Below are 22,008 nucleotides of genomic sequence, written 5' to 3'. Positions count from 1 at the left end.
CCCCTCACGTGCAACCTAGCTCTAGGTCTGCACGTGAAATTAATTAATCCAATTCCGACATTGGAAATTAGGACACAAGCCTCATATCGGAGACTTGGTCAATACAATCCAAGGCCTACATCGGACACTTGGTAACAATCCAATCGGAATTTTCCGATGGCAATATAAGGAACCCAAATTTAGGCCCATGACAATTGGAGACGCAATTGGAGAGGGACCCGCTCTGATACCAAGTCAAATATTGAGAAAATATTTGTGAGTGAGAATTCTTCTATATTATTCACAATTGTGTAAGGGATATATATACAAAACCCTATTGTACTATACTTGTACTACACATTAGTACAATCTAGTATAGGAAACTAATTCCTATAAGGAAACTACTGAATACACATATTCTCTAGATGACTCACGCGTCAACTAATAATGACTAACATGTCAACATAATGACTCACACGTCAACACTCCCCCTCAAGTTGGGGCATAAACATCTCGAAGACCCAACTTGCCTAGTGAGTCATAGAACAACTTGCTGGATACAGCTTTGGTGAGTATATCTGCTAATTGTTCCTCAGTAGGAACAAAAGGAAAGATAATCAACCTTGCGTCCAGCTTTTCCTTAATGAAGTGTCGATCAACTTCCACATGCTTCGTTCGATCATGTTGCACAGGATTCTGAGAGATTTCAATTGCAACTTTGTTGTCACAATACAGCTGCATAGCTGACTTAGGCTTAAAACCCAAATCTCGGAGAAGATTACGTAACCATAGGAGTTCACACACTCCATGTGTCATACCTCGATATTCAGCTTCAGCACTTGACCTTGCAACAACCTTCTATTTCTTGCTCCTCCAGGTAACAAGGTTTCCTCCCACAAAGGTAAAGTAGCCAGATGTAGACTTTCGGTCTGTGATACAACCAGCCCAATCAGCATCTGTATACCCACTAACATCAAGGTGTTGATGTTTTGAGAACATTAAACCTTTTCCTGGTGCAGACTTCAAATACTTCAAGATCCTCACTACCGCATCCATGTGTCTTTCACTTGGATTGTGCATAAACTGACTCACAACACTAACTGCATAGGTTACATCAGGTCTAGTATGTGATAAGTAAATCAGACGTCCCACTAACCTTTGGTACCGAGGTTTGTCAGTTGGAACTTGATCAGGATATTCTGCCAGTTTGTGGTTTTGCTCAATTGGAGTATCAATTGGGCAACAATCTAACATGCTTGTTTCTGCCAAGAGGTCCAGCACATACTTTCTCTGACATAAGAAGATACCATCTCTCCCCCTGGCGACCTCTATCCCCAAGAAATACTTTAAGTCACCTAGATTCTTCATCTCAAATTCGGATGATAACCTCTCCTCAAGGCTTTCAATTTCTGCTAGATCATGCCCTGTAATCACCATGTCATCTACATATATGATTAGCACAGTCACCTTCCCCTTTTGGTGTTTCAGGAACAAGGTGTGATCAGAATTGCTCTGCTTATATCCAAAGCGTCTCATGGATTGAGTAAACCTGACAAACCATGCACGGGGTGACTGTTTCAGTCCATAAAGGGACTTCTTCAACCTGCACACAATATCACCTGGTATGTCAGGTATATAACCAGGAGGTAAGTTCATGTAAACTTCTTCAGTTAGCTCTCCATGAAGGAAAGCATTCTTAACATCAAACTGATGGAGTGGCCAATTCAAGTTTGCTGCCAGTGACAATAACACTCGAACAGTATTCATCTTGGCTACTGGAGCAAAAGTCTCATCATAGTCAATCCCGTACGTCTGAGTAAATCCTTTAGCCACCAACCTTGCCTTATGTCTGCTTATTGTGCCATCTGCATTATGTTTCACAGTGAAGACCCACCTACATCCAACTAGCTTTTTTCCACGAGGTAGTGGTACAAGTTCCCAGGTGTGATTCTTCTCTAATGCCTCCATTTCTTCCTCCATTGCCTTGGCCCACTTTGGGTCTCCCATAGCCTCCTGCACTTTGTTAGGTACAGATACAGTGGATATTTGATTCACAAATGATGCATAAGGTTTGGATAACCTATGGTGTGACACAAAGTTAGCTACTGGATATTTGGCTTTAGCAGTTATGGAAGGTTCATACCTTTTTGTTGGTTGACCGCGGGTGGTTCTACTTGGTAACACATATGTAGAAGAGACAGACTCTACTGGATTACCAGATGGAGATACTGGACATACCTGAGTTGGAGCTTCTTGACCAGAGATTTCAGCATTAGGGGGTGGAGTATCAGGTAAGGGGGAAGCCTGTATAGAATCTTCTTCAACTTCAGAAGTCGATTGGTTGACGTCGATGTCTTCTTGTCTGGGGATTGACATGTCAACTCCCCCTTTTTTTGATAGGTCGACTGTAAGATTTCTTTGACTGATAGGTCAACTCCCCCTGTCAACTGGTCATTAACGACTTCAAGTCTAGGGATTGACATGTCAACTCCCCCTGTCAACTTTGGAATGTCAGCAATGCTTTCTTCTTCTGCATCTTGATTCTTCTTCAATGCTCCACCAACATACATCTCTTCAAAAAATTCATTCTCCCCCTGAAGAGAGTTGTTGGTGGGGGAGAAATAGCACATGTCTTCATAGAAAGACACGTCCATGGTGATGTAGAACTTCCGTGTAGGTGGGTGATAACACTTATATCTTTTCTGATGAGAACCATAGCCTACAAAGACACACTTCAGAGCCCGGGCATCCAACTTTGACCTCTGATTTTTTGGTATGTGGACAAAGGCAACACATCCAAAGACTCTGGCAGGTAGGTTATGGAATGAAGGAATAGAGACATGGGTTGACAAGACTTCGAAGGGAATACTCCCCTGAAGGACACTAGAAGGAAGACGATTAATGAGGTGGGATGCAGTTTGGATCGCTTCACCCCATAGATACTTGGGCATATGGGCACCAAATAATAATGCTCGGGCTATGTCTAAGAGATGAGGGTTTTTATGCTCTGACACACCATTTTGCTCTGGTGTATGGGGACAAGTAGTTTGATGAATTATGCCTTGTTCTTGGAAGTGCTCCTGGAAAACACTATTGACAAACTCCCCCCCCATTATCAGAACGAAAAACCTTGATAAGGCCATTAAATTGTGTTTGAATCATTTTTTGAAATGCTTGAAATGCAGGGAATACAACATCCTTAGACTTAAGCAATGCAACCCATGACAATCGAGTACAATCGTCAATAAATAGAACAAAATAACGCATTCCAGAAAGAGTGGGTTCTTTGGAAGGTCCCCACACATCAGAGTGAATAATTTCAAAAGGAATGGAACTTTTATTAGAAAGACTCAATGGGTAACTGACTCGATGACTTTTTGCCAAAACACAAGTTTCACAATGTAAGGAAGACTCATTAATGCCAACAAATAAAGAGGGCATAGTTTTACGCATTACACTGAAAGAAGGATGCCCTAAGCGTCTATGCCATAACCAAACTTCATTTAATTCTCTAGAATTCAAAGTCAAAGCGACTGATGCAGTTTTCCTTGGCTTCTCCCCAGCATATGCTTGGTCCTGATGAAACAGTCTTCCCCTCAGATACCCCCTGCCGATTACCTCCCTGGTCAGAAGATCCTGAAAAAGAACATACATAGGAAAGAATGTTACAGAGCACATGGATTGAGTATTGAGCTGGGGAACCGAGATTAGATGATGAGACAAGTCAGGCACATATAAGACATCATGTAAAACTAAGGTGGGTGTGACTCTTATGGACCCAACGCCTAGGACAGGGAAGGACTCACCATTGGCATTTATAACATGTGACACACTAGGAGTGGATAAACTAATAAAGTATTTCCTATCATAGGTCATATGATCAGAAGCACCAGAATCAATAATCCAAGTATCTGAACCTACAAAGTTTGAAACTTTTAAAGCAATACCAATCTTACCAGTACCTCTACCAACCATTGATACTGAAGGATTGTCAACTCTGTCTGTGGTATGATCTTGCCCTGCAATACCAAGGTACTCCGAATTCTGAACTAGATGGACAGCTGCCTTTCCTTTCCCTCGAGGTCCTGTTGGCTTAGGCTTGCTGAAATATCCAGCTGGATACCCAACCAGCTTATAGCAAGTTTCCTTGACATGTCCAGGTAGATTGCAATGCTGACATACCAACCCAGAATTGGCTACTGATGAAGGAGCCTGAGTCATGGGACGAAGTCCTGAATGTGGTGCAGTGAAGCCAGGAGGTGGACCTTGAGCCCGTGAAGGCTTAGCTTGGACTGTCAGGCTAGAGATTTCAGAAATAACTCCCCTTGCGCTATCCTGTTGAGACTCATCCTTACGGATGTAGTTAAACGCCTCAATAAGGGAAGGAGACTCTTGCCGACGTAGCAGCTCTCCCTTGGCACTGTCATGTCTAGCATCTAATCCACTGAGAAACTGGTGCACACGCTCCAACTCCTTCTCCTTGACATACCACGCTATATCCTCAGCATCCTTCAATTTGTTTGGTCGCCGCTGATCAATCTCAGCCCAAACGTTCTTCAGCTGAGTGTAGAACACTGAAACCGCTTGTCCATCCTGCTTCATCCTCGTTGCCTTGCACAACAACTCATAGATCTGAGAGAAGTCAGATTCATTTAGATAGAGATCATTAAGCGTCTTCCAAACTTCTGCAGCCGTATCATACCCAATGATCAATTGGACCACCTCATCAGTCATGGCCTTGTATAGAATTGACAGTACAAGTCCATCAGCATCTTCCTACTTGACATATTCTTCACTCTGATCATTCGTCGGTGCCTTAATGGTACCAGTGACATGACCCATCTTGTGGATTCCACGAAGGTGGGCTGAAATCATCTTCTTCCATGTTCTGTAATTCCCAGGTCCATTCAATTTTGCTCCTCCGAATGAACCTGAGGAAGAATCCGGATTTTGAACAGAAACTTCAACTTTCTGAATACTGGAATTGCTGGTATTCCCTCCTTCGAGAAGTGGAGTTTCAGGGCCAGCCATTGGAATACCAACAGAAACAATCGTGCAGCGGAATTGAGATAGAAGGTAAGTTGACAAGTCGAGAGGGATTAATCGACTAGTCAAGAAACAACAGTAAACCTTCTAAAAACCAGAAAACAATCCTAACCCTCGAATTCGAGGAAGGAACAATCTCACCCTAGAGTGTGAGGAAAGAAGAATGAAGGGAAAAACAAAGAGACAAAGTCCTCTCGGATCTTTGCTTTGATACCATGTTAAACAGCGACAAGCATGGCTCGTGGTCCACCATTGTACGTATACTGTCCCAACTTAACCACCTGTTAGGTGTTGGGTTTTAATCACAAAAGGCCTCGGTACAATTGGGTAAGAGCCACCCACTTATAAGTTATATTTTATTTGTCACTTTTCCAATGTGAGATCTTTCTTCTCCAACAGGTTCCAATGAAACATATGCTAGTGGCTTCAAGGCTACAGAGTGTGGAAGCATTTATTGCTTTGATACTTCAGAATGGTCACTCTGTTTTTCCATTAATCTAATGAAACTTTAATGTTGCCTCGAGGGGTCTTTCCCAAACAATAAAAAAAAAACCCCTTCAATGCTTCAGTTATTTCCTAACAATTGTTTGTAGGATGCAGTAGTGAGCAATGTTTTAAAACGCTGAAGGCGTACCCGAGGCGTTTTCGGGAGAGCCTTGCAGCCTTGAGGCATAAGGCGCATAAGGCGTAAGCCTTACGTATAAATCACCTATTTTCATGTCATTTCTACTCTTATACATACCACATTATGATTCAACCAAAAGAACATTATAATTGTCATTCACTCACAATAAATGAAGTACTAGAAGCATATGATTCAACAAAATTACCAACATCTTAATTTGATTTAAAGTTCAAACACCAAAGATCAAGAAAGTTCTAACACCAAAGATAAGAACAAATGTTGAAATCTACTTCATGCTTGGAAATCATCATCCTCATCAACTAGAAGATCACCATCCAAACTATCACCACCATCACTATCATCATCTTGGTACTCAAAAGAGAGGATTAGTATCTTCATATGGATTAGTATCTTCATATCAATTAAATCATGCAATTAAATCATGCAATCTGCCATAAATCACAACATCACTAACCGAGCAGCATATCAATTAAATCATGCAATCTGCCATAAATCACAAAATCACTAACCGAGCAGCATATCAATTAAATCATGCAATCTGCCATAAATCACAACATCACTAACCCAGCAGCATATCAATTAACAGTTAACACTCTAAACTGGTATTATATAATTGGTATTAACAGTACGTTAACACTCAATATCTTCCAGCTGCTACTTCAAAGCATTCACGGTTGGACAAAAAGGCTGCTGGAGAAGCCACTCCCCAAGCATTCACGGTTGGACAGATTGACAATATCAGATCACCCACAAAATCTGCAAAATTGACAGTAACCCACAAACAAGAATATCTAAAAGATCAAAATCTGCAAAATTGACAGTAACCCACAAACTATTGCAACCAAATTAATGGGGTTGCTGGACATATATGATTGTCTAGACAGGAACAACTCAAACCCAAGTAAATATAGACGGGAAATCGGGAATCATACCTTCAGAAGTTCAAATGGCCTGCTGCAAATCGACCTCCAATCAAGCTCAAGTTGACTGTTGCGCAATTGAAATCGAACTCCAATCAATTCCAATGAAATCGAACTCTGGGTTAGGGATTGAATTTACCTTTTGGAACAAAGAGGGGCAGATGTTTTGGAACAGAGAGGGGCAGAGGGCAGAAACCGGATCTCCAACACCCCAGTCGCGACCTAGAAGGCTAGAAAGCCTTTAAACCCAATCTGTTTCAAAACGACGTCACTGCTCTTTTTTTTCTGCGCGTACGCCTTTCCTGCCTTGGAGGACGCCTTTCACGCCTTTCGCGCCTTGGAGGACGCCTCACCAGCGTCGTCGCCTAACCCCTGAAACACACTCACTTTCTGGCCGGAAAATCGCTTTCTGCGCCTCAGGCGCGCCTGAAGGCGCGCTTTTTTACTCACTACTAGTGAGTATTCTCGAATCATGGTATCTTAGTCTCTTAGAAAACTATTGAAGTTGATGTGTGCGGTAAATGTAAGCTACAAGCTGCATAGGGAGATAACGATGTGTCTGCATCATAGAAAATGCAGTAACTATGAAGTTTATCAACGATACTCTGATAAATAATTTCACATTAGATTATAAGTTTCTGCTCCTATGCTCAAAGTAATTGATTCTCTGTGTAGAATTTCTTTTACAGTTGAATGCTAACATGTCTAGTTTCTTCCCCTTCACACAGTGAGAATGTTGAGTTTGCGGTCCTATTTCCATACTTCACACTAACCCTGTACTCACCCAAGAACCCGAAAAAGCTATGTGATCCATGCTCATCGATCTGAGCCTCTATCTTCCCGGTTTGCCATTCTTTCAAGAGCTTGTCCACCACATCACCAGCTGGTAGATTTTTAAGGTTATTATCCGTCAGGCACATCTCGTAGCACCCGTTAGGATGTAGAGCAGTCCAGAGCATCATCCCATTTACAGATGGATGTGAGAAACCTTCTCTTAATACTTGCTCTAGATAAATGGCCTGTACACAAAGAACCTATTAATCTTCAGCAGCAGATGGAATTCTTATTAAAACATTCAATATGGTAACACTTTTTTGTCAAACAATTTGGCATGTTATGTTGTGAAACTGTCAATTAATTCGGACCATATATTTGAACAAAAATTCATTAATCAACGGTCTAGATTGAAAGCCTGACAATATGACATGTGAAATAGTCAAGAAAAAATTTCCAATATGTAATGTTTTTTTTTTTTTTTTAATCAAGATCACACGGTATCCTCAAAGACTTTCTAGGCCTAGAGACCAATACGTAATGCTTGTTTACCTGTGTTTCTTTGTCTAGAGTATTGCTGATATCAACCTCTGTGAGCCAAATAGGAAGGCCTAGGGTAGCCAACTTGTCTATAATAGCTCTCATTAGAGGGGGGTTTGGTATTATAAAATGACCCTCTAGTCCAATCCCATCCATTGATACTCCACCTTGTTGAAGTTCTCTCAGCCTTGAAACATAGGTATCAACTGTGGAATTCACATCAGTGCAAGTCTCCACCACATTAAAGTCATTCATAAAAAGGGTTGCCAAAGGATCAGATTTGTGTGCCGTCTGAAAGAAATCCAAGGTGGCATTGGGGCCAAGTTGTTTCTCATAGAAATCAAAGTGAAGCATTTCATTGCTGACATCCCAATGAATGAACTCTTCTTTGTATTTGCTCATTAGGCTTTGTATCCGAGAGTTGACAGCTGATTTTAGCTGATCAGCTGTGAGGTATCGAACCCAAGGTGGTGTGTATTTGGGATCTTCCCAGAATATATTGTGCCCTCTAGCAGTGATTTGGTGAGCTCGAACAAATTGCAACATTTGATCTGCTATAGTGTAAGTGACATTGCCTTGATTAGGTTCTGTTGCATACCACTTGAGTTCATTCTCGAACACCGCAGCATTGAATCTCTCAACAAACCAATTCTGAATGTGAAGATCAATCATAAAGTATTGTAACTAAGTATAAAGGAAGGGTAAAGGAAGCATATCAACTAAAATATGCCTGTAATGTTCTAGTGTTAGTTATAGGGAATGCTATGTTACCACATCATGTCTCGACCACAATTTTGATAAGAGTACACTTAATAAATAGTCAAGAATAAGAGTTTGACAAAATAACTAGATAAATGAAAACCTATGGACTTAAATACCTGGTAGGGTAAATTGCCTAGAATGGTCTTTGAAATTGCAGATCCAAATGGAAAATCTTTGGAGACTTGCTCTACGGTAATTGCAGCTCCTTGCAGCCCCTTTCCTTGTCCATTTGAGACATGGACCGTCACGGCACGCTTCCTTTTCTGAAAGATATATAAGACAATTGCTGTCTCAATTTTTGGAACCAGAAAATCATTTACTCAAATTAAAAATGATTCTGGTCTTCTGGGTTGGAAATGTTCAAATGTTGTAGTACTTACAGTGTTGATCATATATTGGTGATATGTATTCCATTGCTGAACACTAAATGGCTGCAAAGAAGCACTTGCAATTGCTAGGCCGACATCTCTGCCATCCGTATTCTATGTAATCACAGCTACAATCACTTTCTACTTGAAATATACGTAATGTGTGTTGGGGAAAAAAAGAAGTTTACCTGGAAGAATAGTATAGAGAGATTAGGTGGTGAATTTAGGACAAAGCCACCCTTGAGGAATGACCAGCATCCCCGCTTGGCCAAAACAGTTCCTATACAATTGTATGATTCATCTTCTGCCTTTAGACTTGCCTGTATCAGTGCTGAACCTGCACCCCCTATCTTCACCCAACCTGTTAATCAGCTTCATAACGTAAGTAACGCAAGTATATTTTACTTTCTCCATGAATAATCTACTAGTGACATGTGGATTTGTGTAAAGGCAGATGGACTGATTAAATACTTAAAATCAGCAGGATATACCAGTAATCCGTTGTAGTCTAGTTGGTCAGGATATTCGGCTCTCACCCGAAAGACCCGGGTTCAAGTCCCGGCAACGGAATTTTTTTTATTCGATTTAACCCCAAATTGTGCAATATAAATTCACTACCCTCCCGACTGTATCTAACAACGCTCTTTTTTAGTAAAGTCAAGTCCCAAATAAATGCTGACCTTATTTGCAATGCCAACATAAATTGACTACCTAACATTTGAAAAAAAGAAAGATGAGATACCCAACTGGAGAAGCTGTAAATGGTGCCGTTGCCGGTGAGATTTTGGAGTAGGAATGCCGGTGAATAAACGTCCCCATTGTCTGTGTCTACAACAGCTGAAGGCTCATCAACAATGATCCCTCCACCATAGAGAGGCTTCTCTGGCTGCCTTTTACACTGTCAAAAACAATCAACGAGTGTAAAATTAGTCACTGTGCAAGTGCAACTCAAACGAAATTGATCTGGGAAAAATGAGTTCTGTTTCACCTCAGTGTAAGCAGTAGAGTCATATAGTGGACCATCTGCAACACCCATCAAAATCAAATCAGTAAAAACAGACGAGGCAATTGGCCATGTACGTTGTGGAAGAGAAAAACAAAAACAAAAAAATGGGGCAGAGAGGAAAGGAAGGGGAAGATGAAAAACCAAAGGAAAAAACAAAGGGTGAACCCATGAGGAGAATGAACATAAGAAGCTGCAGCCTGACGAAGGTGAGAGTAGTGTTTCCCATTCTCTTGTTAGTATTGGAGGTAGCTAGCTGGGTTATAATTATGTAGTATTAATGAAGTAGGTTTGTAAATAAGAAGTGTTACTATATATATCTATCCCCATTGGCATAGGCCATTCCTTATTCAAGCAGGCTCTCCCAAAATAATGGAAGTATTGGGCTATAAGAGAGTGAGGAATGTACTTAAAGATGAGGTGAGCGGTCACAAGGCCACAGTAGGCAAAGGACTGAGTACTAGCCCGTGGGTTACTCACATGTATGTCTTGTTGGTGTTTAGCTTCATGTGAATGCATCCTTGTCTTGTTTATTTGACTAGCTCAGTACATTTTTAGCTCCATCTCCATGTTTTTAGCGTTGATGATATTCCCAAACTAATCATATTTTGTTTTGATAATAAAAGTACACTACGAGTTCAATCCAAGACATCGTATTCTTTTTCTGTTTTGGCTTCACCTATCTTTACCTCGGTTGCTTCATGTTATTTAGTCTGTCCAATACTTGATCAGTTTCAAGTTCCAACTCTATCAGTCTCAGACGAAATACATTGTTGGCTTTACATATCAGAATACGTCAGCTAATTATTTATCAAACACGATATTATTGGCTCCCAAATATCTCAGTTTTTGGTATCCATTAAGGGTTAGGGGAAGCGTTTGGTGAAGCCTCAAATAGGCATGCATACATAAGCTACGAGAACGATGAGACTAGTGATTTCAATATCAGAAGCTTCTTTATGGCACGATTGGCACCCCCGTAGAGACAAATTTGTGGCATTGTTCCGGCCCTTAGTTGTTAGGCAAGTATGAATTCCCAACCTAAGTTTAGGAACAATTGATGAGGGTGGATGATAATTTATTACTTAAGCTCTTTATAATATCCCTTTAGTGACAAATTCGTGCCCCTATAACTAGTTGTTCGCAATTGAGTGATGAGGTGCATGTTGCTCAATTTCATAAGCTTCTTAATCACACCCTCATGGTGACAAATTTGTGGCTCTATCACTAGTTGTTATGCAAACTAGCTATGAGTTCGCAATGTGTGATTATACCCTTAACAACCTCAAAGTTCAAAACTAGCTAGGACAGTATGGTAAGGGCTAGTGGTGAATGATGATAGTTCCATTTAAGGCCTGCACAATGCTTTAGCGGCAAGTCTTGAGTGTCTCATTGAATGACGCAATGCTTTAAATCCAACTAAGTAACGCATGTTTGCTTGAAAAGCTTTCATGGCGGATTGGCTTTGAAGCTTCACGCGTGCACCACTCAGGAGAGAAGCATGGATGTTTAAACCACATGCTGTGTTGATTGATGATGTTAAACAATGGCAGATAGACACTTACTACAGATTAAAGAATTTCACCATGCACCCTGATATATATTACAGATATCAGGCTAAAGTGAAACTGTAGGCTTTGTTCCCCTATTATTATGTCAATCTATTAAAGCCCCGAAAGAAAAATAAGAAGCTACAAAAAGTAAAAGTGAAGATCGAGATCCACAAGCTTGAACTTGCTTGAAGTTACAGAAAACTTTCAAATCTTTCATTCCACTTCAATTTGGACTGCCTCACCCTGCTTCCTCCTCATTTCTTAAATTTGTTTCTTTGCACTCCTGTCTTGAGACTTTTTGGTTGTTTGCTTTGATCTTCTTCTTCCTGTTTTTTTTTTTTTTTTTTTTTTTTTTAATTTTTTTTTTTTTTTTTTATGAAGGGAGAGGGGGGGCGATTTGAACCAGAAGACTTCTTTCGTTGAGAAAAAAGAGAGAAAAATTGTACCACCAACATCGTTTATCAATCCAATCCAAACTTTAAAATGGGCTTGGGTTTAAATGATTACACCTTCAATGTGCATGGACAGGTTTGGAAAGAAGCATTCTTACTCCCAAAAACAAAGGAACATGCATTTCAGTGTTAGATCCAAATTAAATATCGACATATAACCGGATGACATTGATTACTAAAGTTCTTGAGAGATTGCCGGAGTTTTGAAGAGAATCCATGGGTAAGAACTTTTCGTAAATGCATCGGTGGGAAGTGAAAGATAGTCTCAAGGCTTACCATTCATCCATGTGTGGGGATCATTTCAGAAGCCAAAGAATTTATAATATTAGATGAACTATTTATGAATAGGGTAAAATCCTCAAATGGTACCCAAACAATTACGAAATGCACTTTTTGGTACCTACAAATTTTCAGAGAGTCTAGTAGTACCTGTAGTATCTCTCCGTTAACCCTTTTAGTACTTCCGTCAATTATTCCGTTAAAGTAGGGATAAAATTGTAAAAACCCTTTTTTTTTTACAATTTTTTTATAAAACTAAATTAAACTTGGTTTAAAAAAAAAAAAAGAGCTAGAATTGAATTTAATTAGTGAATATCTACATTTACCATTTACTTACTACTTCCATTGGTTAATCCTATTAATTGTTTGAGAAAAAATTATCTCATTAGTTGACCAAATGAATATATATTAATTTTTATAAAAAATAACTAAACACAAACAAAATACTTAAATTAATTACCTCAAGTAACCCGAGAATAGGGAAGAACGGATTGGGTATTATTTTTATTTTTTATGTGTCAAATTACTTTTTAATTATAGACCTTCAATATATTATAATACTATAATTCTATATATGAATGAAAATACTATTTTACCCTTGTTATTTTACTCACATGAGTCTCACATGGCCGCCACGTAGGCATTTTTAACGGAATAATGGACGGAGGTACCATAGGGGCTAACGGAGGAATAGTGTAGGTACCACTAGACTCTCTAAAAATTTATAGGTACTAAAAAGTGCATTTGGTGATAATTCGGGTACCATTTGAGGATTTTACCCTCATGAATACATAGCCTATTAGGTAGGCAAGAAATTACACGCACTTATTCAAACAAATATGGTGGTGCGAAGGCCTATCATACAACTTAACCACATAAAATTTCGCAATGATCTAGATTACTAATTCTCCTTGGCCTGATCTCATGGAATGATATGAGCAGATAATAATTTAGCCGGCAGCTAATTCTAGATGGAGGACATCATTAGGAAAAATAACCCATCAATCCTCCTCAGAATTATAATCTTGGCCTCCCAAATCCCATTTTACTTGTTAAGATGTGCCATTAGAAACTCTCTTTGTTTTCTTGCCAGCTTGAATCTTCGTGTAAAGCCGCCTAGTTCTGATGGACAACAAAATGTCCAAACCAAACCCAACAACACAGGCAATGGCCATGACAACAAACACAAGCCTGTAACAATGGGCCCCAATGCAGGTGTTGCCACCTCCGGCCGTTGGGGTAGCCTCCATATCGTATAAAAACCCGGCAAGGAGGCCTGAGAAGAGTAAGGACCCAAGTGGGAGATTGAGGATCAGAACGTTGTAGATAAGCCCATAGTATTTGAGACCAAATAGTTCAGATGCTGCTGGGACTGTGATAGCAAGACGAACTCCATAGCAGATTCCGACCACCATTGAACCAATGTAGAGGGAGCCAGGCATGGCAATGGCGAGGAGTATGTATCCAACAGCCATCAGAATCTGAGAAGCTGCATTCCATAGTGGCCTTGGTATTGCCGCTTTCCTGTCATTATTGAAACACATCGAGTTAAATGTTAGTTGACAAATTGTACTGCTAGATCATTATGCACATAGAGAAATTATCCAAAGTTCCAAACATGTCAAAACCAACTGGTCCATGGGGTAGAATTAGTGAAGATTTAATAACCACCTGCACTCCATCTATTGGCTTGTACAAAGACCTAAGGAACCAAACCCCCCCCTCCCCCGTTAGGTAAGCAATTAAGTGACAGGAGAAATAGAAGCTTAGGACCAAAGTCATAATAAACAAGGCTAGGATTGGTCCTGATGTGAAGTGGTGAAAGATCAACACCAAGTAGCTAGAACAGAAGAAAACCTCAGTAATTGACCAGAATGAGTTGAACGTTGGTTGAGAAAGGCTACTACTAAATCAATCATACCTAAATTATCTGAAGTTGTAATCAAGTTAAATGAAATGGTCCATGGAACTAGCTAGTAGAGCAATTTAATAGGTCTGATTAAAATGGTGGAGTGAAAAAACAAACGCTTGATGCTTTTTAAACAAGCTTGATGCTTTTTTAGCAACTTGCACCATCGATCATACAGTGAGCAATAACTTAAAGACGAAGAAAATGAGGTCAAGCATTAATTTTTGTAAACTACTAGCTTACGCCAATGTGAACCGAATAGAAAACTGCTCACAAGAAAGTATAATAACAAAAGAATGATAGAGAAGGGGGATGAACAAGTAGACAAACTTTTTCTTTTTTTCTTTTTTAATACAAAGTAGACAAACATTTTATGGAAACTAGTTATTAATATTTGGAAAATGTCAGCCGTTGAGAAAGAACAAGGAAGTAACGCAAATTACAAAAGGCCAATATATATCTTAGTGGTGAAGTCACCATCTTCCAAAAGCATCCCAGAAGAATAGAAATGAAACAACTATTTCATGAGGTGATGATGCAGGCCACTCAATACAATAGTAAATTCTTTTTTCTTTTTTTTTTGTTGCCTATTTGCAATAGTAAATTCTTAGTTCAGAGAATAAATATCTAACTTTAGAAATCACTTTACATCAAGTAACATGGCACGCAAGACACGCATAGTACAAACACATCATAGAAGAGGAATTTTCTAATTTGGATGGAAATTATTCTATTGCCATTTCAATATTTCAAAGAAAAATCATTAGTTTAATGAGTTAGTGTGTTTCATTGTACTTAAAATTGACGGTTCATCCTTTTCTTGTGTAATATTATAATACCCATTTGTCTATAGTCTAAATAACCATAGATCTTCATTTCCTCCCATCCTCTCCACATCGGCATATCCGTAGACCGTAGTCTTTACGCCGTTGATTTTATAAATAAACAACAAGTCACAACTTACCGACAATTTAAAGAAGAAAAACTCGTTAAATATCTTAAATTTTTTGTTTGACTTGTAACATTGACAATGATATATAATAAATTTCTTTTTAATTTTGAATAGACATTAAATTATAATTTATTGAGGTGAAAGCAAGAGGAATGGGTAACTGACCTGATGAAGTACTCGGAAACCATACCCGAAACGATTCGCCCGAAAAACCCCCAAATACTGGTGAGCGAAACGAAGATCGAAACGTCGGCGTATCCAAGCGCCAGCCCAATCTGGCCCAAATTGTTCATAACCGCCAATCCAGTCCCCACCCCACACAGAAACGACACAAAAAGTATCCAGAAATCCAAAGTCCTCATCGCCTCGAAAATTGTGTGCTCCTCTCCGATCACCGGCCTCCTCCTCCTCTCCACCACCGCCACGTCATCCTCCGACGACGATGACGACGACGGAACCACCTCCGGCTTTTCCGCCGCCAGCAGCGGCTCGTCCAGAACCAAAACCGGAACCGGCTTTTCCGGATCCGACGACCCGACCCGGTTCGAGGCCCGCGCGTTGAAATATGAGTAGGCCGGAACCACCAGCGGCGAAGCGAGGAGGAGTAAGAGAGTGGCGGAGAAGACGTAAGAGAAGAACGTGGAGGGGTCCGGAATGAAGTCGTAAGCCAAGAGGTAGAGAGCGACGAAGAAGGCGAGGCCGTTGAAGAACCAGAAGTATCGAGACTCCTGCTTGTCCTCGGCGGCGGAGGACGACGGAGGGATTTCGCGGAGGAAGACCATGGCGGTGAGGCAGACGGCGAAGGGAGCGACGGCGAGCATGAACAGGAAGCTGGCCGAGTTGTTGTTAAACAGAGCGGTGCAGAGGTCGGTGAATATGGCGGTGCTCAGACCTACGTAGCCTTTGAGAATGCCGGAGACGGGTCCTCGGTTGCTCCGAAAGTTCCGAATACACGTCACTAATACGGCCGTGTTCATCCACGTCGTGCTGTTGCCTCCCATGCACAAAAATATGCACATCTGTCGAAATTGCACTATTTTATCAACACCATTGTCATCCTAATGAATTTAAATTACAAATTTTGATGGTGTGGTTAATTACCTGCCAGTACGAAAGGGGTTGAATTTTTTGGCTGACGACGAGCCACTGGGCGCCGTAACCGACCAAGCCCTCGACGGAGCCGATGAGGAGGAGGACCCAGGTGGGGAAGCGGTCGGAAGCGAGGCCGGCGAGGAGGCCGAAAGCTTTACCGACGTCTTTGGCGACGGAGAGGTTGTTGAGCTCGAGCTGGGTGAGGTTCATGAGGGTTTTGAGAGCATCGGAGTAGTTGGAGAAAGTGTAGTTGTTGCCTGAAATGGCCTGGACCCAAATGGCGGTGACGAAACCAAGCCATTTGATGGTTGATGAAACAGAAGGTCGCTCCAAACCAAAACCCATTAGGCCAAGGCGGTAAAGATTTCTGGTGTCAGCCTTAGATACTCTGTGAGCTACTGGGATGCTACTGGTAATGGACAATTGGGTATTTAAAGAGATATTTTGGGAATTAAAAAAAGAAAAAGAAAAATTAAAAAAAGAAAAAGAAAAAAAAGTGGTTCAAGGTTTTAGGTGTTGGCCGCCGTTGATATCAAGTGGACACGTCGGTTTAGAGGGTTTCTCTGTTGTCATCTCCATAGCTATTTACCGTGGTTCGTGTCTGAGAGGGGTGTACGGATTTCATAAGCCGTGGACTCGTGGTACAGTCCTGTTTGCCTCGGCAACTGAAACAGTGTTTGCCTCGGCGACTGAGCACCGAGTAGCTATATGGTATTGCATCGTATAAAGTATAATTTTTTTGTGTACAATGCATGAGTACTTTTTCTTCAGTGACAAAAGAGACCTAGTTTTTTTTTTTTTTTTTGGAATAAAGGGTGGTGCGGCTGCCCTCAAGCCTTCATTAAAGAAACCGTCGAATACAAAGGGGGGACAAAGAACCAAAACCCCTGATTACAATGCGCATCTAGAGAATATCCTGAAATACTATCATGAGTCTCTACTGAATAACTGTATTCAACTAAGCACCAACTAGCAAAGAGCGCTCGGATGGCGACTCTATTTGCTTTGACATAGGTCACACAGCGGTGACACGACGGAAAGATAACTAGATCTGCAACTCGATTACAGCTAAGCATAATATCCATATGACCAGCTTTCCCATGCATCATGTTGCCACTGGACAAAACATCCAGTGACACTAAGTTTCATCCTACCACTAGGCGGCAACGACCATTTGACCACGCAAGGAACTCGCCGCCTGCCTAGAGCAGACATTTTGCTGTCACTGGGAGGTTGCGACCATTTGCTAATGCAAGGAACTCGCCGCCTACCCAGAGCAGACAAGGCACATAGAGTGCAAAAACAGACACCAAGCCCGACTATCCCTACACAACTACTGTAGAGACTTATTTTCAACAAAGCAACAACCATAAACAACCAACAGGAAATAAAGCAACTAGAAATGAAAGACCACCAGCAAGGCCCAAAAGCAAAAACTCGGCCCACCCACCATCTCCCCCGAGGACCCAACGTTGCAGTCCACCAAGCCTGCAGCCGACGCCGTCCGCCGGAACCAGGCCGCCTCCTTGGAGCAAAATACCGCCGCGCCGCCTCACCACCACGACCCATCGTCGGCCACCCAATAACCCGAGCAACGACCGAAACTAGATCCAAGAACGAGAGAAGCCAACGCCAGGCTCATCTCTGCCTTGAGATCGAGATCTCAGCCGCCACACAGATCCCAGTTGCCGCTGTGACGCTCGGCTTCGCTTCCGGCAAGTCGCATCCCAGAGCTGCACCGCGTTTGCCCTCACCCACGATCCCGGAAGGACAGATCGACATCGATCTCCCCACACTGAGATCGGCCCTTCTTTCTCCAGCCGTGGACCACGCTTCAACCCAAGAACCCCACTGCAATCCCAGACCAACATCCTCTCCCGGACCGAAACGCAGCGGCGGGGGTGCCGGCGGCGTTCGGCCGGGAGAGATCTCACGAACCAAACTTTTCTCTTCTCTCTCGCGCGTGGGGCGCGTTCAAGCACTGCTCCGCTTTTCTTTTTATGTGTTTTTCGTTCCTTGTCTTAAAAGAGACCTAGTTACTATGCTGAATTTGGTGTAAAAATTGCTAAAATTATTATATAGTCTCGTATCATTCTATTTATTTATATTAGATTTTAAACAAAATCAGTCTTTTTAATAAATGAGTGATATAAATGTAATTAACAAAATAAAATAAAAACAAAACAAAAAATATTGAAAAGGAAAAAAAAACTTTATCTGCAGATAACTACCCATAATCTGTAGATAACTACTCATGCCTATTATCTGCAAATAACTACTCATATGGTCATACTCACTATCTGGGACTCGGGCAACGCGTCAAAATGTTCCTTGATCCCCTTGTTGTTAGAGACATATCCCTTTTCAATATGGGTCTTTCTAAATGTACCCAGTAAATTTCTATGTAGACCCAACAAATCAATTTTACATGAAAAGACATTTATATCCTCATACGAAATGACAATAATAGTCATGGTAAATAAAAATAATAACAAAATAAACCATAAAGTTTAAAACTCTTTTTTCTATTTGTACCCAACAGTTCAGTTGTACCCAACAGTTCAGTTGTACCCAGCAGTTCACTGTGTTTAAGTTGTTGCGTTTACGTTGTTTATTCTAACAAAGCCTTAAACCCAAATTTCACTTTCCTTTATAATTGCTTCAAGGGTTTAATACGCATGATATTGACAAAGATAACAACAGAAACCACTTTCAAGCATTTTTCTTGTCTCCCACACTCTCCCAAATTCATCACGTACAACTCTAACTTCCCCTGCCTCATCACGATACTTTTGCTTGATTTTGGGAAGAGAGAGAGAGAAAAAGGGAAGACAATGGAGTGGGAGACATGAATTTCAAATATGGCAACAGGCTTTGATTTTGAGAGGCACTCCCTTCCTTCCATAACCAAATTTCTACACCTTAATTAGGGGAGTGTATTCCATGCACTGACAGTGCATAGGTACTTGCAATATGAATGGATGTAATTTTTTTTATATTAAAATATATAAAGAGGTGTGATTAAATGAGTGGCTGTTATTTTTTTTTAGATTAAAATAACTGACAGTGCATACAATCCTCTCCACTTAATTAGCATGATTTTTTGTGTTGCTCATGATATGGCGTCAAATGGGGTTTTATGCAATGTTGGGTTATGTGCTTCTAATCTGCAATCTCTTGCGAACTAGGGATACCACTAATGTTGGGAATTCCTTCATTGGTGACTTGATGAGTGGTTCTTTTGATATTACGTTTCCCAGTTTGCACATTATTATTGTTGTTCTGTGTCTGTCACAACTTTCATGGGCCCATGCATCTATAAAATCTTACAGTAATCGATATGCAAACAAAGGCAGATGTGATTCAGTGGTTTCAGTTATCTCTCACCTTCAGAAGCGGTTCTGTTTTATTCAAAAGACAAATGAACTATAGGAGAAAATGGGAACTGAAGATGTGAACAGAGAGATTTGAAAATTAATCTCGATGCCTGAACGTGACCCAAACCAAATTCTAAAAGCGATGGATAGTATGAATGCGCAATGGTTAACAGAACGAAACTAATCGCATGCCTGTACGACCCTTCCACACGCGTGAGCACGGTCGTCTATAATGATGCTCTGGACGAATTCCTCAGTTGGGGAACGATCTTGAAGCAACCCACTCATTGACGCGGAGATAATCGGGGTTTTGCTGGGTATGAGTTTTGGGTGTGAGATTTGCTGGGTATACGTTTTGTTGGGTGCGAGTTTTGCTAAGGGTATTGTTGGAAAAGTTGCTACGTACAATTATAAATTTTATTTTTTTATTGAGTGTAAAAAACTTGCTGGGTCTACATAGAAATTTGCTGGGTCTATTTAGAAAAACCCTTCAATATTCCTTTTGAAGACTCTGCATATGAATTTGTTTGGAGTCCGGCTCCTAATGGCCGCTTTTCTATTAAGACGGCTACTTGGATCCAATCTAACCAGGAAAGCCACCCTAAGGCTAGGCTTCTGAATAAAATTTGGAAACTCAATCTCCCTCGTAAGCCTAAGATCTTCTCTTGGCCTTTGGTTAGAGACGGATTAAAGACTAGAGCTAGAATATATATCTTGTTTCTCTAATAGCATTTTTTTATTTTTTTTTTTTACTTTGTCAAGGGGAACCCAAAGACTTGCCTAAACCCCTTCGGTGCATGTGAAATGCTCCAATTGTGCATTGCAGCACAGTGTCTGGCCACTTTGACAGTTTCGGGATTCGAACCTAAGTTGGGGAGCACATGCACCCAACTAGGCAAGAACCACTAGACCACTTGCAGTGATTATTTCTCTAATAGCATTAGTCCTTTTTGTGCTTTATGTGATAATGGTATAGAAGACTCTGATCATATTTTTCAGTCCTGCCCCAAAGTTTCTGAGGTTTGGAACTTGTCTGTTCTTAATTGCCTCCCAAGCTCCTTCCCTAGCCTGGAGAGCTGGATTAATTGTTTGTTTCAAAATATTGATATTGTTGTTTTGGAAAACTGTCTTACAATCTGCTGGCAAATTTGGAAATCTAGAAACCATGTTATTTTTCGATCTGCCCCCTTTGTTCCTGCGGCTGTGGTGCACTCTGCTGGCAATGGCTCCTCCACTCCGAAAATTTGGCTTAATAGCCTTCCTGTAGTTGCTCTCCCAGCCTTCTATTGGGACCAGTTCTGTTTTGGTTGCCTAGAGGCTTTTCTTTGTAATAGTTTTCTTTTCTTCTAAAATAAATAAATAAAAATCACTACTTGCACATAATTTTGTTTTTTTTTTTAAAAGTAATTTTCACAATTTTTTTTCAATTGAAAAATTTTCTTACACATGCCAAGCATGTGATTGCAAGCAAGTTTAATAGATTATAACTTGACAGTACTTAAATTAGTTCATAATTAGCTATCACATAGAGCAGCAATGTCCATAACTTGACAGTAACCTATTAATCACGGTAGAAAGTATGTCCATAACTATCACATAGAGCATCTTTAGCAATGCTAGCTAGTCAGTTTTTAGTCAAGTTTAAGCCAAAGTAGCTAAAAAGTCATTTTGGCTAACCACTTTTTAAATACGTCTACATCAGTTCTCTCAATTTTAGCTTATTTTAAATTTATATTATTTATCGAATGAAGAAAAACTAGTTTAAATGTACTTATCAATTAAATATAATAACCTATACGGAATTTTTTAAATTAACAAAATAATAGAGAGCATCATCTCGCTTTCTATATTTAAGAGCGATATAGGTAAAAGTTAAAATGGAGAGTCACTTGGAGCATCTTTAGCAGACTCTCTATTTTGGCTCCTTAGAGCATCTTTAGCAGACTCTATATTTTGGCTCCTTAGCTATTTTGGAGAGCATGTTTAACTTTTTATCTATTTTAGCAGCTGCATCAGACTCCTAAGTGGTTCTCTATTATAACGTTTAGCTATCTCGCTCCTAAATATAGAGAGCGAGATGAGCCTCTCTATAATTTAAAACATTCATTTTGAGTTATTTTATTTAATTTATAAATACATTTAAACTATTTAATCATCATTTAAAAAATAATATAAATTCAAAATTAGCTAAAATAAAGAGCACTGATACAGACGTATTTTTAAAGTAGCTAGCCAAAATGACTTTTTAGCTACTTTGGCTAAAATTTGACTCAAAAATGGCTAGCATTGCTAAAGATGCTCTTAGCTATTTTGGAGAGCATGTTTAGCTTTTTATCTATTTTAGCAGCTGCACCAG

General features: G+C 40.3%; 2 protein-coding genes and 1 non-coding gene across 3 annotated transcripts; 1 reads left to right on the top strand and 2 right to left on the bottom strand.

The window, feature by feature from the left end:
* Positions 1-7,126: 7,126 nt before the first annotated feature.
* On the bottom strand, positions 7,127-10,423 carry LOC133739294 (endo-1,4-beta-xylanase 5-like). The gene is made up of 8 exons (XM_062167038.1): positions 10,183-10,423; positions 10,024-10,058; positions 9,783-9,933; positions 9,224-9,396; positions 9,048-9,149; positions 8,784-8,930; positions 7,918-8,556; positions 7,127-7,610 (listed from the first exon to the last, which is right to left on the bottom strand). The coding sequence occupies exons 1-8, from the start codon at positions 10,265-10,267 to the stop codon at positions 7,275-7,277; spliced, it is 1,668 nt and encodes a 555-aa protein (XP_062023022.1). The 5' UTR covers positions 10,268-10,423; the 3' UTR covers positions 7,127-7,274.
* On the top strand, positions 9,533-9,605 carry TRNAE-CUC (transfer RNA glutamic acid (anticodon CUC)). The gene has a single exon. It is a non-coding gene; the product is annotated as a tRNA-Glu (tRNA).
* A 2,574-nt stretch (positions 10,424-12,997) lies between the features above and the next one.
* On the bottom strand, positions 12,998-16,689 carry LOC133739295 (protein NUCLEAR FUSION DEFECTIVE 4-like). The gene is made up of 3 exons (XM_062167039.1): positions 16,285-16,689; positions 15,349-16,202; positions 12,998-13,846 (listed from the first exon to the last, which is right to left on the bottom strand). The coding sequence occupies exons 1-3, from the start codon at positions 16,618-16,620 to the stop codon at positions 13,375-13,377; spliced, it is 1,662 nt and encodes a 553-aa protein (XP_062023023.1). The 5' UTR covers positions 16,621-16,689; the 3' UTR covers positions 12,998-13,374.
* Between the last annotated feature and the right edge of the window lie 5,319 nt (positions 16,690-22,008).

This window comes from Rosa rugosa, chromosome 3, assembly GCF_958449725.1.
Source record: "Rosa rugosa chromosome 3, drRosRugo1.1, whole genome shotgun sequence".
Taxonomy (NCBI): domain Eukaryota; kingdom Viridiplantae; phylum Streptophyta; class Magnoliopsida; order Rosales; family Rosaceae; genus Rosa; species Rosa rugosa.
Note: the sequence above shows the minus strand (reverse complement) of the source record. Positions and strands in the feature narration are given on the sequence as shown.

Bases quoted from the DNA above. Each gene is read 5' to 3' on its own strand.
- LOC133739294 (XM_062167038.1), bottom strand. From the start codon at position 10,267: ATGGGAAACACTACTCTCACCTTCGTCAGGCTGCAGCTTCTTATGTTC. The intron at 9,397-9,782 runs GTTGGGTATCTC...GCTGATTAACAG, and splicing joins CACCATTTACAGCTTCTCCA to GTTGGGTGAAGATAGGGGGT. The intron at 9,150-9,223 runs GTAAACTTCTTT...GTGATTACATAG, and splicing joins TCTCTATACTATTCTTCCAG to AATACGGATGGCAGAGATGT.
- LOC133739295 (XM_062167039.1), bottom strand. From the start codon at position 16,620: ATGGGTTTTGGTTTGGAGCGACCTTCTGTTTCATCAACCATCAAATGG. The intron at 16,203-16,284 runs GTAATTAACCAC...CAATTTCGACAG, and splicing joins AACCCCTTTCGTACTGGCAG to ATGTGCATATTTTTGTGCAT. The intron at 13,847-15,348 runs GTCAGTTACCCA...CAATAATGACAG, and splicing joins GTTTCCGAGTACTTCATCAG to GAAAGCGGCAATACCAAGGC.